This window comes from Gymnoscopelus microlampas (genome assembly GCF_963454915.1).
Source record: "Gymnoscopelus microlampas genome assembly, chromosome: 8".
Taxonomy (NCBI): Eukaryota; Metazoa; Chordata; class Actinopteri; order Myctophiformes; family Myctophidae; genus Gymnoscopelus; species Gymnoscopelus microlampas.
The window spans coordinates 20420521-20433019 of record NC_139945.1 but is presented as its reverse complement, the minus strand read 5'-3'; the positions used below and the strand labels follow the sequence as shown (position 1 = coordinate 20433019).

At 43.7% G+C, this 12499-nt stretch overlaps 1 protein-coding gene across 1 annotated transcript; it reads right to left on the bottom strand.

Moving 5' to 3' along the window:
- Positions 1-10136, bottom strand: LOC311050803 (uncharacterized protein). Its single transcript, XM_084064966.1, has 2 exons — positions 9996-10136; positions 1-2847 (listed from the first exon to the last, which is right to left on the bottom strand). The coding sequence occupies exon 2, from the start codon at positions 2189-2191 to the stop codon at positions 1151-1153; it is 1041 nt and encodes a 346-aa protein (XP_083921092.1). The 5' UTR covers positions 2192-2847; positions 9996-10136; the 3' UTR covers positions 1-1150.
- Between the last annotated feature and the right edge of the window lie 2363 nt (positions 10137-12499).

Here is a 12499-nt window from a genome sequence, read left to right as displayed (position 1 = left end):
TTTGTTTTATAGGATCATATTTATTTATAGATTTACAGTGATATACAGCATATGACAATGTGATAATGCAGAAAGTGAGGATTAGAGAGTCCAATGATGTTCTGCTGCCATCAATGTAAAACAAAAAAAAGATAATCTATGAAACAGCACCTTTCTGATATTTATAAAGCATTTAAAATAGAAAACAATGGAAGATGTTTCTCTCTAAATCATAGGAAATCTGCAGATGCAATCTCGATCAAACAGTTCTCAAAAACAAGACTAGATGGCAGTCAAGTCTCACCCAATACAGTAGGACAGTTAACTTCAATGTACTCATGTACAGTATAGAAAAAATACTCAACGCATTCTGGCTTTGCAATATCAATATCAAAAGGCTAAAGAAAATAATGTTAATTTGAAGCTTGTAAGCACTGAAATAGTTTGTTTTCTTAGGCAACAAAACATACATTATGGTACACTACAATAGCTGTAGGCCTAGCTGCTTTGTAGGAGAGAAGGAGTGGGCATTAATGCAGTGTAAATCCTAAAATAAAGCCATTCATCTCAACAGCCTGCCATTGTGAGTTGATAGAAAACTTGAATGAGTAATGTTCAACTGAAGCTAAAGCATATTACATTTGACACCATGGTGATTCCAGACAGGACACACAGTAGTCCTGCATTTGATTGTGGGTTACTCCCCAGCTGTACCCAGTTCAGTATGAAGATATCTAGCTCCAATGCATCAGGCCTGAGAACAAGTCAGTTTCAAATAATAAGCATAGTGGTTACAATGGCAATCATCTCTCCGAGCCAAGAGGGCTGCATTTTCATGATTCTGTGAAGCAGATGGATGATATTTCCACTACAGGTTGTCCACTGGTTTGTCTTTGTTTCAGCCCTGGCGAAGGCTTATAAGGAACAGCATTGTCTCAGGTATAGTTTTTTATTTATGTAGGACAGCACTGACATACATCCTTGACGCCTCTCTTCAGGCACCTATTACCACCAATATTCACGCACCTCACACTTCTCCAAGCCTCTGCTGATCTGTTTCCCCCGTCCCATCCCTTCACTTGTGTCCTTCACCGGCCTCTGCTGAGAGTTTCAAAGTATAAGATAAACCCTAAGTATAAAATACACTTCAGAACACCCGTCTCTCCATCCTTCAGAGCTCACAGCGGTGATCCACCGCCTTGTAGCGGTCCATGATGCCTAGAACATCCTCCAGGATGGAGGGCCCCAGATCCAGGTTCAACCCGGCCATCGAGTCCGACCGTGTCACCCCTGACGTGGAGGAGGAAGGGGACGACGAGGAGCCCGAGTGACAGAGGGGAGTGGCGCCGGGACTGCAAGGCGAGTCGCTCCGCTCGCTCCTCAGGTCCTCATTGCTCAGGCCAGCGTCCGAGTCTAGGCTGAGGCCCCGGCGAGGGTCCAGGGGTCCGCAGGTCTCCGACATAGAGTCCTCGGAAGAGACCTCGGAGAGAGAGCCGGAGGTGGGGACGAGGCGATGGATGCTGGGGGAGAAGGAGATGTCGCGGCAGGGGTCCGAGGCAAAGCGTCCCACCATGCCGTTCTCAAAGAGAGACAGCGGGTGGTGCTGCTGTTGGCTGTGGTTGTAGCCGTTGCTCTGGCTTTGTTTGTGAGCATTACTGTGGTTGTAGCTATGAGCGTTTCCAGTGTCATTTTGTACGTGGTCATTTAGCTGCATCAGCTGCTGCTGCTGGTGGTGGTGGGGATGTGCGTGGTTAAAGTGGGACTGGGAAGGCAGCGAAGGAGGCGTGGGGTCATCCTGGAGGTGGAGGCGAGGCGGTTTGGGGGGAGCCTGTTCATGGGTGACAAAAACGGGCATGGAGATGGTGGTCTTCAGCATACCGGTGGGAGATTTGTGGTAGTGATGGCCGTTGTAGGAGTAGTCATGTGCACTCGAGGTTGTGGTGAAACTGTCATCCAGACACCTCTCCATGCTGTTAGAGCGTCCCGGTCCGCTCTGCGGGCGATTCAGGGAGGCCAGCATGTCCATGTTGCCCTGGAGGAAACCCACGTCCCCAAACATGTCCCCCTCTCCCTCGGGCCCCACGTGGGCGCTGTGGCGCACGTCACCGAGCGGAGGGCTGATCATGTCTCCAGACAAAACGTCCCGTAGTCTCAGTTTCTTCCCCCTCTTGGGAGTAGTCGTTTTTAGATACATGGGTGTCTTGGCTGGCATTGTCTTTCCTAATGTGAGAGGCAATGTTGTGTAAAGCAATTCACACTCTTGTGACAAGTGAGTCTGGTCTTTGTTAGTTAAGAGGTGAGGAAAGGCTCCCCAGTTAAGTCAGTTCCTCTACAGTTTTCGAGGTAGATAGTATTAAAAAACCCAGAGAACAAGAATGTAGATAGAGTTTAAGCAGAAGTATCCAGATGCTGCAAAAACAGTTGTTTCTTCACAAAAAAAAATTCTCGTAGATTGCTCGCTCCGGTGTATATATACCAGTTTTCAGTTCTGAGCTATAAGCTTCTCCAAATGAACGTCCCAAGTATTTAGGCTGTACAGAGTAGCGATAGCAACCCTCGGGGGGGCTGTGCCTCACGCTAACATGTGACTATGGGGGGGAGAGGAGAAAGGCCTTGACCTCAAATCTGGTCTCTCTCTCTCTCTCTTCCTCTGTCTGTCTGTCTTTCTCTCACAAAGACGCCATGTCCAAACACTGACTCCTTCGAAACACAGACACACTCCCAGTCCCCTTCTGGTCTCGTCCTCTGCTGATGACAATGAAGATGGGGAGTACAGTATGCTTTGGCTGCCTCACTGTCGTTTTCTGAGGTCTTCCTCGACCATAGCTCAGAAGCTTCGGGAATGTGACATTGAAGCGCTATGGAGATCTGTGAAGAAAACAGAGAGAGAAAATAGTCAGAGTAGGGCAAAAGTCAAAAGTAAGTGTGTGTGTGAGAGAGAGAGAGAGAGAGAGAGAGAGAGAGAGAGAGAGAGAGGAAGAGTGCGTGTGGGAAAATAGACTAAATGAGGCTTGGGGGAGATGGACGGGGCAAAACGGGGGAGGAGAGAAGAAGGCAGGGACGGGGGAAGGGGTTGATGGAGGAAGGGGAGAGGGAAAGATTTACAACCTCTATTCAGTGACCCGGAGGACAGTAATATGAAGGAAAACACTCCAAGAATCCCATCACTGTTTGCTATAGGCAGGGTCTGCCTGCCCTAAATTGCCCAAAAATGTGTGCGTGTGCGTGTGCGTGTGCGTGGGTGCGTGCGAGCGAGTGAGTGACTTCAGGTCTCTGATTTGACGGCGAGCGGAGGGTATTCTTACAGTGAGTCACTTAATGAATCAGCCTGGAAAATTGGTCACGCATTCCTGAGACCGCTCAACTTTGTGGAAGTACTAATCACAGCTTGGAAATCTGCCATTTAAAAAGCTTTAGTGCGTGAGTGGCCTCGATCCTCTGGGCGTGTGGGCTGTTATCATCAGACAGGATATTCTAAGGTGTTTTTGGGGGGTAACAACAGGGTGGATTGTAGGACAAAAAAGTAAGGCCTGCCTATAGGCTTTGTCATCTTGTGATCCCTTTACCATCCTACGGCTGTTATGGTATTTAATCATACCATATATACTCATACTCATATATCAAATTGAATGCTCTTTAAAGTGTTATTTTTTTCCATCAAGGACTTCAGTTACCAACAATTAGTTTTCTTCTATTTTTGTTTTTTTTATAGTTGTCTCATTTTGGAATTAAACCTCACATGATAAATAGTTTCCTACTCTTTTACCAGACAAAATAATCATGTAACGTATCCTTGAATTCTGAATGAGGTGATTTTTCACTTTACATCATTGTCATCATTTAAACATTGTAAAGCAAATACAGAGCATAGAAAATGAATGTTGACTTGGTTCTCTTGTATGAAATGCTCCCTCTGTTATAATAATTACCATTCAAATATTGTGAAAATTGCAACTGGTAAACTGGTCCCTGGAATGATTAGCATAAGCTATGCTTCATGAGTGTACTGTCTTCAACAAATCAAGAGCCAAGAGTACAACTAAAATCATAACGGTCATGAGGATTAAAGTTACAAAGTTTTCATTGCAGTAAAATTCTTGAATTCTAACACATGAGGTTCACACTTCCTGCCGTTTCAGTAGGTGAGTTTTCGAAGGCTTCAGGTATTTGAGTTTTGAGACTACAGACATAAAAGTGCCCAAGGGCGCCTGAGGTTAAGTACAATAAAGGTAATAATTACAGGTGGGTGGAACAGAAGGAGAAGAACTGGGACACGGGTCAATAGGCTATCTGGTGTGTGTGACCTGAAGTAGGTCAGTCAATGGTATGGACTCTGGAGGCCACCGGGGTTCTTCAGTCTCAGAGAACTATTTCTCAATCAGTATGACAGGTTGCAGGTGTGTGTGTGTGTGTGTGTGTGTGTGTGTGTGTGTGTGTGTGTGCGTGCGTGCGTGCGTGCGCGCGTGCGTGTGTGTGTGCGTGCGGAGGGGGAGCAGAACAGGCTAAAGTGTCTTGCTCAGGGAAACTTCAACACATAGAGCGGGGCCGGGAGGCGAACTTCTGGTTACCAGACAGGCTACTAAGCTACAGCCGCCCCTAAATAGATAACTAAATCAGTAGTTCTCAAACTTTTTTATGTCATGTTTTTCACCCCCAAATTGCTATGTATTTGATTTTGGCCACGGACCCCCTATCTGAAAATATTTCACGAAGTGACACACTGCGAGCTTCATTTGCACCCAGGTGGTCTCATTGACTTCAATGTTAATGTCACCCCTTCCCAGCCATTTCAATGCCATCTCAATGTGCTCCTGTGTGCTAGCCCCTAGCTTGATAAACCTGTTTTATGACTGGTTCACTGAGAATTACCCCACCCCCCCACCCTGGAGCTTTATTCTGAAAGTAATAATTGCTATAGAGTGTTTGTTCAGCAACAGGGGTCTCTCCAGCTCTAAATGCAATAGGACAATGTCAAGTTAACTAGCTGATTATATATATATATATACACACATATATAATCGCAAAATACCACTGCCCTCAAGGACCACTGGACTACATGATGTGAACAGGAAAAACTTTGGGACCTTGTGGATATCAATGGATATTGATATTGAATAGGATATTATAGGTTTCATAATTCACTTGATAGAGCTTGTTTCATTGTGTCAGCTTGCACAGTTCTACATAAGGTTGACACATGGTGGCCAGCTCCCTCCAGCATTACAGCAGGCCTTGGGATGTGTTGTTGTTGACACTTTCTGGATTTTATATCTATTAATTCACAAAATCTCTGCGTGTCTATCTGTCCCAGGCGTAACTCGGCCACCGTCCGAACGGATTGACCTCAAACTTGGTGTGTGTGTGTGTGTGTGTGTGTGTGTGTGTGTGTGTGTGTGTGTGTGTGTGTGTGTGTGTGTGTGTGTGTGTCAGATTACCCACTGGCAAGTGGCATTTCGGTGGATTAAAACACATTCTTAAATTATTTGAGATTTTCAACAGCCGTCCAGTGAATAAAAGAACAGATAAATTGCAGAGGTTATAATTCACATTTAGCTTTTTTATGCGACACCGTTGTACACCGAAGTATAAATCAGGCTTAACCTCTTAAACCCCAGCATCCGTATTCTGGGAAAAAACCTTCACAGAAAACAGCTATTGTCAGCGAAGATATTCAATGTGGAGCGAAAACAGAAGAGTCGCTGGTATAGAGCCCAGAGGGACTCCGCTCAACAATGCTCCCAGCAGGACACAGACAGAATGGGCTCCATGGGGGGGACTGGCCATGGACCAGTTGGTCCAACACACACAGCTACATGCTTTATCAGCCTAGAGGAGACACACCTCTGTGATTATATAATGCTAATAAGACAATAGCCTTGGCTTGTCACTGATAGAGAGATGGTCCTGGTGCCATTGTTTACAGAAGATAACATCTACTGCCACGAGACTGACAGACAGGGTGTGATTTGCAGTTCCTGAGTGTGTTTGCCTGTATGCAATATGCATGTGTGTGCATCTCTGTCTGCCGCTCCTTTTCTTCTCTGCAGACTGAGCCTTTATTTTTAATGTAATCACCTCTCTCTCTCTCTCTCTCTCTCTCTCTCTCAATGTGAAACAAAAGCTAACACATATTTATCATCTACTCTCTCTGTATAAAGAGCATTAACCTAAAATGTGTCCATAATCGGTGTAACCTATAATGAAGTTGAAGTCAACATCTTTTGGTGAAAGTGGCTGTGTACAGGCCTGGAAGAGTCAGCCTTCTGTATACAGTTTCTATAGTTTCTCTTGAATTCACATCCAAACTACTATATTGGAAAACAATAATCAATCATCTATCACTTTCTTGCAATAATGAAAAAAAATCACACCCAGTGTGAAGAGAGTGGTGCCTTTGAAAGTGTAACTGGTTGCATCCTTGTGTTGCAATCAGCAACAATATGTTGTCACGTGACACGTGACAACATATTGTCACGTGTCACGTGAAGCTTGACCAATCAGCCGTGCTCAAACATACGGACGGACGGACATACGGACACACGGACAAAGTCAAATGTAGGAGTGGTTGGCACCACTCAAAAATATATGCTATTTACAATTTACATAGGCTAATTCATTGTATAATTCATCCTTAAAATGGTGCATTAGTAGGCTAATGTTATGGGAAGTTCCATCAATCAAAAAGAAATCATCTTATTCTAAGACACTGGAACACTCAAACCCACTGCTGTTGCAATAAAATATTTCACAAGGAGGAGATCTAACATGTGTTCGTTGCTGTCACGGTCCCCATTTGCTGCTTGTCGTATCAAAGGTGACAGTGTCTCGGGTCTTGTTATTTTTGGCCAGGTGAGAGACCGGGTGACCCTCTGATGATCTGTGGCGCTGGCAAACGCCAGTGGTGGAAAAAGTACTGACATTTTTTACTTGAAGTAAAAGTATCAATACTGCAATGTAGAAACACTCTGTTACAAGTAAAAGTCCGGAATTCAAAATGCACAAAAGTAAAAGTACGAAGGTTTTGGTATAACAATTTACTTACTAAATACTTAATTGTAAGTACTAACTTTTAGTACTTACAATTTAAGTACTAAAAGTAGAAAGTAGCCTACTCATTATGCAGAATGTCCCATTTCACAAGTTTTCAAATGTATAAAAATCTTTTGAAAAAAGCTACAAGCTCACAATGGCTATTTTCAAATGGCGAAAATAGGGCTGAAGTTGTTAATGTATGTTTTTGTAATAATAATCAAAATCTACAAAGTAACCATAGTAACTGAAGTTTTCAAATAATTGTAGAGGAGTAAAAGTATAATATTTTCCTCTGAGATGAAGGGGAGTAGAAGTAAAAGTATGAAAATTGGAAATACTCCAGTAAAGTAAAACATACCTGAAAATTGTACTTAAGACAAGTAGGCTACAGTACTCGAGTACATGTACTTAGTTACACCTCTAGTAGGCCTACACATACATAGGTAGACGCACGCTCAGAAATCCGTCTGCACACACGCACACACGCGTAGCCTTCCTTTTATTGGCGGCACCTCTTGCGTCATCATGCGTAATTGCGCACTTGTTTGACAGGCAGCCTTTTTGCTTGTCTGTCTGAGACGTTTTTTTATATAAACTGTGAAATACTTTAATAAGTCACCGGCGCCCAGTTTATATGCCGAGTTGGTGACTTTATTGTCGTGTTTTATATGGTTATACTGACTGCCTCGACCTCACTTATGTAGTAAATCTAAGAGACAACAACTCTGAAGCAATAGGCTATACCTACCGCGAACTGCCTATTCCAATATGGGAATAGGCAGTTCGCATACCTACCTACCTGTCATCCAGTGGTGGAAAGTAACTAAGTACATTTACTTAAGAACAATTTTGAGGCATTTTTTGCTTTAGTGCAGTATTTCCAATTTTCAGTACTACTTTTACTTCTACTCCACATCTCAGAGGCATCTTTTACCCCGCTACAATTAGGCTATGTGAAATCTTTAGTTAGCCTGTAGATTTGGATTATTATTACAAAACATACATTAACCACTTCAACCCGGATACATTTCGGCCATTTGGAAATGGCAGATCTACAAGCTCCCAATGCAGAGCTTGTAATTTCGAAAGATTTTTTAACATTTTATATAGTTGAAAACGTGTGAAATGGGACATTCTGCATAAGGGGTTCTTTCTACTTTTGGTACTGTAAGTACTTGATACCAATACGTTTGTACTTTTACTCAAGTAGGCTACATTTTGAATTCCGGACTTTTACGTCTAACATAGTATTTCTACATTGCAGTATTGATACTTTTACTTAAGTAAAGAATGTGAGTACTTTTGTCTACCACTGCTATTGATTGCCTCGACCTCAGTTTAGTAAATCTAAAGAGACAACTCTGAAGCAACAATACCTACCTACCTGTCATCCACCATGACGTGGAAAAGAATGACATTTCTGAACTTAAAATGTCTGAAATGCCTCTCTCCCCTCTCTCTCTCTCTCTCTCTCTCTCTCTCTCTCTCTCTCTCTCCCCCCCCCTCTCTCTCTCTCTCTCTCTCTCTCTCTCTCTCTCTCTCTCACGGTCATTATGTAATCGCCTGGTCTGTGAGATCATCCTCTCCTCTCTCCTGTCCGCTCGGAGACTCCCTTCATTTTCTGATCGGTACCAGTGGAACATGAAACTAATCCAGTCCACACAACACACAGCGTGGCTATTTTAGAGGAGCTTAATACTAGGCCTACCTGACTGCTATTCTCACAGTGGTGACAGTCACAGAGAGGACAGGACTCTGATGGCCGAATATCTCCCGCCGAGTTTCAGACTCTATGACAGGGGTCTTCAACAGGGGGTCCTCAGAGTTACTACAGGGGGTCCACCAAACCTTTGTGTGATAGGATTTCTTTTTTTACATTAACCACTTCACTTGAACCCTAGCATCCCTTTTCTGAGAAGAACTTTAGGGCAAAGAGGTACAGGTGTAGAGGAAAAAAAGAGCAGATATAATTTGAAGGAAAGTTATATGCTAGAGGGGGTCCCTGCTTCATCTCTCTCTCAGGCTCAGCTAGGGGGTCCCTGGCCTGCAAACGTTGAAGACCCCTGCTCTATGATCTTGTGCTATCTGTGTGCTCCATATAGTCCCTACCAGGAACCAGCATGGGCCAATAAATAACACTTTATGTTGGTCAACTACAGTGTGGATGAGCACCGATAACGCCCATAAAACGATGCGATAACATTCCAATAGGATGAAACCACGAGTCCCTGTGGTGATTTTGTTCAAATTGGTTTGATTGCATTATGGATGGACACTTTGAATGCAGGTCTAACATGGCGTTGTGTTATAGGCAGTGGCGCAAAGTAACAAATTACATTTATTCAACTACTGTACTTAACTCAATTTCCAATACTTTTACTTCTACTCTAGCCTACTAGCCTACATCTCAGAGTCAAATATTGTAGGCTACTTTTTACGAAAACCTTTCGCTCATTACTTATATATACATTTCGGCCATTGACTTTTACTTGTAACAGAGTATATCTACATTGCAGTATTGATACTTTTACGTATATGTAAAACATGTGAGTATGCTACTTCTCCCATCACTGATCGATGGATGGACTTTGGATGCAGCGTTGTGTTATAGCCTACTACCACAATGAATCGAAACACTTGTAATCTTCTTACAAATTCGTAGACCCGATCAATCATCATAGCCTAGATTGGTAAGAAGAATTGATCGTGTCATCCCCCCATGCAGAGAGCAGGTCCAGGTTGCGCGCGTTGCGCACTTAAAACCACGGGCGTCCAGCGCCCATGCATTGTGCTGGCAAACAACATGTCACAAAAGGGCATTTTCACCTCTTTTGATTGTTATATAAAGGACAACAAAAGTTCTTTTTAAACTGGCGTACTGCCACTGACCACTGGCTATGATGATAGAGGCTCACTGGGGAAAAGTGTCACGAAAAAAATGGACAAATAATAAGCCTTAGAATCACAAATCATGGTATACTTGCCTATGTAGTAGCGTCGATTATAATTGTCGCGTGGGAAGAATCGCTGTAGTTTCATATAATCCAGCCGCTTGTGTCCGTTGTGTCTTCAGAGCAGGTAAACCTCTTAACTACTGAGAGGGCGTGTGTGTGTGTGTGTGTGTGTGTGTGTGTGTGTGTGTGTGTGTGTGTGTGTGTGTGTGTGTGTGTGTGTGTGTGTGTGTGTGGATCTGACGTTACAGGACCGCTGGAGGCACGGAGGAGGGAGGGGCTCTGTAACTGTGAATGAAGAAAGTGAAAGGAGGAGGACTATGACTTGACTCACTGCCAGGATGATGCTCTGTTTGAACTATATGGGCCAGGGTGCTGCTGCTGATGACTTGAAATCTTACAGAACTTTGACACCCAGACTATAGCCACATTTCAATGACTGTGACTGCAGCTATGAAAGGTGTAGGCTATGCGATAATGTGATATTACAGTGGTGGAGGAAGTACTCAGATAGTTTACTTAGTTAAAAGTAGCAACACCACAATATACAAATGCTCTGTTACAAGTAAAAATGCCTGTGTTCAAAATGTTACTTGAGTAAAAGTACAAAGGTATTGGCATCAAAATATATACCAAAAATAAAAATAGAATAGAATAGAATTACCCTTCTTTACCTCCCTCTATCTCTCTATCACTCTGTCACTCTTTGCCCCCGCCCTTCTCTCTCTCTCTCTCTCTCTCTCTCTCTCTCTCTCTCTCTCTCTCTCTCTCTCTCTCTCTCTCTCTCTCTCTCTCTCTCTCTCTCTATCATCAAAATATATACCAAAAATAGAAGTGCTCAAATGTTTGAAAATAACAGATCTACAAGCACACAATGTGTTGCAATGCGATACATTGTGATCTTGGCTATTTTCAAATAGGCTATTTTTAAATTGCCTATGTATAAAATAGGGCTAAATAGGGCTTTTTTCATATTTCTTTGCTGATTCCTGATTGGATCAATGAAATAATGATAATAATGGTTTTAATTAATGGTTTTTTAATAATTGGTATGAAATTGGCATCCCGACCTGAAAATGTAGCCTATTTTCTGTTTCCTAAAGAGAGATGGGGAGGAGACACATCTGGGTCTGGCCCTGGGACAGTGTATCTTTTAAAATTTTAGACTAGGCAATTATTTTGTACCCTTTTTTCTCCACAATTTAGTCATTATGCCAATTAATTCCTCCCCACACACATTTCTGTGTTGTCACTGCTGTTGTATCCTACTGACTCACCTGCCAGTGAGGAGCCCCCACCAGGAGGACATAGAGTTTTCGTTCTACTCCTCCCGCCCAACACTCCCACTAACAGGTGCTGCCTGAGCCTGTAGGAGTAGACTACGTACAGTGACAAATATCACCTTTCTCTCCCACAGGCCAATTGTGTTCGCATAGACGACGCCCGACAAAGCCGGATGCACCATGGTGGATTCGAACCCACAACCTCCATGGTGGTGGTGGGCAGGGACTTTACCACTGCGCCACCCGAGCGCCTATGGGACAGTGTTGTTTCCCAAAACACTTCAAATGATCTCTCACATGAGCTATAGGTGAGGAAATGAGACATTTATTGGGCCTTACATTTAATTTGTTGACTCAGTAAGTGCCTGCTGCTGGTTTTGGAAACTAGTGACCGCACATGGATGCGCATATTGCGCACTGTGCATCATTAGGGCAAGGATAATGAGGAATTAACAAATGACGGAGAATGCAAACGTTTGCTCTTTGCGAGGCAGACTGCAGACACATCTCGTTTACAGTGCGCGTGGGACGCTTTTGCGAGGCCAAATTAAAACCACTTGTTATTTACGCATCCATCCAGCGCCGTGCCCTAATCTGCGTCTGCTAGACAGGCGTCTTTTTCGCTGAATTGGCATCGCACAGCGTTAATGCACGCGAGCAGAGCAAACTCCAAACAATAAACTTATTTTACTTTTATGGTCTTGTGTGGTTTAACTGCGCATACAAGTTGAACCTGAGCAGTTGCCAATGGAATTTTGGAAACCAAAAAACATGCCCCCCCCCTCTCTGCCTCCTCCCTTTCTATCTTTTTCTGTCCCTCTGCCTCCCTCCTTGTAGGCCTATCTCCACTCTCACACACATACATACACACTCTCACTCTTTCAAAGTGTTTGAAGTTAAAGTAGTGATGGAATGTGCAAACAGGCTTGGGCCGACAGACAACTATAGGCCAAAGATGTGGCTGTATCAAATCCTGCAGTTTGTGCAAAGGCAAGCAACACACACACACACACACACACACACATGCACGCACGCAGGCACGCATGCATGCACGCAAGCACACACGCACACACACACACACACACACACACACACACACACACACACACACACACACACACACACACACACACACACACGCACACACGCACACACACACACACACACACACACACACACACACACACACACACACTAACAGAGATGTAATGAGTACAGTATGAGGTATAGGGTCCATGGGGACCCTTGTTTTAC